At 45.2% G+C, this 3,650-nt stretch overlaps 1 protein-coding gene across 2 annotated transcripts in view; it reads left to right on the top strand.

Moving 5' to 3' along the window:
- TP53BP1 (tumor protein p53 binding protein 1) overlaps nucleotides 1-3,650 on the top strand; it is a 45,207-nt gene that overhangs the window by 5,533 nt on the left and 36,024 nt on the right. Inside the window, exons 8-9 of one of the 2 annotated variants that reach the window (XM_025212463.1) lie at nucleotides 2,469-2,557; nucleotides 3,382-3,419. In XM_025212463.1, coding sequence (XP_025068248.1) covers nucleotides 2,469-2,557; nucleotides 3,382-3,419 — 127 coding nt within the window. The remainder of the gene's footprint in view (nucleotides 1-2,468; nucleotides 2,558-3,381; nucleotides 3,420-3,650) is intronic. The other variant, XM_025212464.1, reaches the window with a different exon arrangement.

Genomic DNA, 3,650 nt, shown 5'->3' with positions numbered 1-3,650 from the left:
CCCCCCCCAACCTTGTGCTAACCTGCATGAGTTTACAACAAAAACAGCCTAACACAACATGGGGGGTTTAATCCATGTTGGAACATAACTTTCAACTGAATGTGTAACTTCCTGCAAACTGATGACTTTTGAAGTGTGATGTGATTAGGAATAATTTTGGTTCCTAACAAAGGTTTCACGAGTTGAGGACATTGATTTATGGCTTCTCTGTGGGAGCAGACACTGAGCCCCTTTAATAATTTTTTCAATCTTTGTCAAAGGGAAAAGAGGAGACCTTATAGGCTTTATTGTGAGACAGTGGTCCTGTACCTTCCTCTGTCCTGCTTGTTTAAGAAGGATGCTTATTGCCTTCTGCTATGTTGGAAGTTGGGAAGGAATTGTAAAATCTATTCAGTTTTACCTCCAAGCAATGACTGTAGTAGGCTATGTTTTGCCTTGTACCAGTTCTCCTAAGCTCCCAGTGTCTTGCTAGGATGTCCCCTGCTCCATGCATGTGTCAGGATCTCTGGCAGCTTTTTCTCAAGGACTTTAGTGCAGGGTTGGATAGACAAGGATGTTTCGGGATGTTTTAGTATGGATGACAAGACGGTGGTGCAAAGTATGGATGTAACTGAGCCTATGCAGATGGAATAGGCTTTTTTTTAATCAGGGGATTCGTATTTCTAGTGAAGAAGACTAACAAAGTTAGTTTTGTGTTTGGAGTGGAGATATGCTAAGAGCTAGGGCAGAAGGTGAGTGGTGCTGAAAATCATTCTGCTTAGATGAAGATGGGAGCTAGGAACACTGATAATACAAAGGTCAAGGTCCCTGGTAAAGGAAATGACAGGTGCAGATGAGCAGGGATAGACTGAGTTGCCTCTCTTTGCCTGCAGCCCTGGATCAACACTGCTGTTTGCCAGGGTTGCTGCTTACTGAGCGTGGCTTTCCCCACGCACTGCGGTTTTGGATCATTGTGTCACTAACTAACCCCTCCTGTCTCTCTCACTGTTTTCCTTCAGTGTTGTCCATGGCCTCTTCTCACTTTGTCCTCCTGTGAGTGCCAATCCATTGGAGACAACAGCTTTTCTTGCACACACAGCCTGTTCCTCCTAGCTCCTCACTGAACATGGCAGTTGATTCTCTACACATGATTTCTCTGCCATCCTGGGCTCCTTTGCCCCTTTCCTCCATCATAAAATCCATCTTCCCCTCCAAGCTCAGAGAACAGGGCATATCTGATGGAAGTCCCATGAGCAAGCTGACTTCCAGCATTAACAGTTCTTTATCCTCCTTTAGTTGAGCTATAGTTCCAGTCAGATATTCTGCTTCTCCACTCTGTCTCCTGTGCCTGCCGTCTCATCTGTTGGTTCAGCACTTCTGACCCTCCTCAAATCTACCTTCAGCTTGTTTCCTGCACAGGATTTTGCTGACAGGATCGGATGTGACCTCTCTCTGCCTCTGTTTCCCTTCTTGCTGTCACTGACCTACAAACCTCTCATCCCCGTGCCATACTCAAACTCTTCAGTCTCCCCTAATGACCCCCATCCCAACCCATGATCTCCCTTCTCCCCATCTTCCCCTGTATCCCTTGTTCTCTCCTCAGCCTCTCCCTTTCCTCAGTCTTCTGCCCCAACCAATAGAAGCAAGCTTTATTTTTTTCCCATGTTAACCTTTTCCTCCCCTACCTTGTCCCACTTAACTTCTTCAGCAACTGCCCATTTCGCTTCTCCCCTTCATCAGCTGTCTGGGGGTGTTCCTCTCCTTCAGTTGGGATCAGAACCCTTCCCAGTCTGGTTTCTTTCCGCTGCCTTTCACTGAAAGTGCTCTCAGGGAAGTCTCTTGTTGAATCTTCCTAGCCAAAGCTCAGAACCAGTACTCCACCCTTGTATGATATGATAGAGGCATACAACATAAGAAGGAATCCTCCTAACTATTCATTATCTTTCTTAGAATTGGAAAAATGAAGGGGATGCAACCTGAAAGGTAGCAATTTAAAACCGATGAAAGGAATACATTTGTGTAGAAATTGTAATTTGTGAGATCACTACCTTCAGATTATATTTCAGTCCAAATAGCTTTATAACATTTAAAGAAAGATTACCTATGTAAGCGTTCAGTGATGAAGTTACCTGGGCTGGACTGAAACCAGGAGATAATCGACTTGGAAGACATGGGTTCAAATCCCTGCTCCATTCCCCTCTTTCTACATGTCAGCACCGGGCTTGTTTCCACATTGGTTTTCTCAGATTTAGCGTAGTTGCTGTGTGGCATACAGCTGTGTTTTGTAGATATTTGCTTCACAGAAAATGAGCGTTTGGTTCCCTGCTCAGGCTCATCTACAAGACCTTCATGGGACTTAGGCTGATTGTGTTGATTAGTGAGCCAGGCTCCTGTTGTGAAAAGCTGGAACTAAACTGTGGAATAAGAGGAGTAAATCTTTACGTATCTTTTTCTCTCCCTTCCTCACCCCCCACTCCCTGGCTCTGCAGTGATTCTTCAGGCCCAGCTGCTCCTTCTAGTATCTTCAGGTCCAGTGCTCTTATCCCCAGCAGTCCCACAGAACAGGAAGAAACGCAAGGTAAAACCTGTCTGCATAGGGTTCTGTTTGATCTCTTCCCATATGCTCTCCCCGAGGTTTTGGTATGTGTGCAGTTTTTCCCCAGCCCTGCTTAGAATTACATCAGCATTACAACCTGAATAGACAGCTTGCTTTTCCCCCTTCTTTCCTCTGTCTTAACATTTGTGGTCATAATAGATTCCTCACGTGCCTGTGCTCTGGGCTGTTCCTTGCACATGGCCGTTCCTGTTTCTTTGGAAGAAGGTAAAGAGTGTGCAATCATGAACTACTTCCCCCCTCTCTGATGTCCACATTAGAGAATGCAGAGGACTAGTACAGTTGTGTTCCTTTCTGCTAAGGTTGTTCTAAGTGCATGCGTGGTTCAGACAATACATAAGAGCTGTGTTTGCACCTGAAGACTTAAGTGCCTGGAAGCTTGTCTTCCAAAAAAAATAGTAGCCAACAAATCTTGTTTCTCGTATATTCGCTGAGTTGTTATAATTACAACAACATTGCTGTAATGTAGGCAAAGCATTCTTTCCTGACCTGCTCCTAGGATATGGCTAAACTATTTTTCTGAAAATTCCTAAAAGAATTCAGCTTGAGGCAAATGACTGGCTTAGAAAATTTTGGCCTAAACAGTTAAAGGTTTGGCAAAGTTATAAGCAATAAAAAAAAACGTTGGTCTTCTAATAATATGTAAAGTAACTTTAAGTATGGGTAACATGCACATAATCCCTAGCAATCAACTTGTACTGGGGGTGCACCGATAAAGATTTGCTTGGCCGATACCCGATTATTCTCCAGGCATATTGGCTGATACTGATCCAATAACCAATTTACAGGAGCACAGCCAGGCACCATGGAGAGCAGCTCCCTGCAGGTAAGTCTGTGGAGGGGAAGGAGCAGGAGCATGGGGTTGGGGCAGATTGAGGCCCACACGGTGAGGGAGGGTGTGCGGAAGCTGTCCAGTCAGGGCAGTGAATGGGACCCGGGGCTGGGGTGGGGAGTGGCTTGTCCAGAGAGCATCCAGGCACTTAAAAATGGTGGCGGGTGTGCTTGAACTAAAGCTCATTTGATGAGTTTTAGTTCATGTGCCACTGTCACCATTTTT

The sequence above is a fragment of the Alligator sinensis genome, unplaced genomic scaffold (genome assembly GCF_000455745.1).
Source record: "Alligator sinensis unplaced genomic scaffold, ASM45574v1 scaffold407_1, whole genome shotgun sequence".
NCBI classification, from domain to species: domain Eukaryota; kingdom Metazoa; phylum Chordata; order Crocodylia; family Alligatoridae; genus Alligator; species Alligator sinensis.
This window is presented reverse-complemented; position numbering and strand designations above follow the sequence as displayed.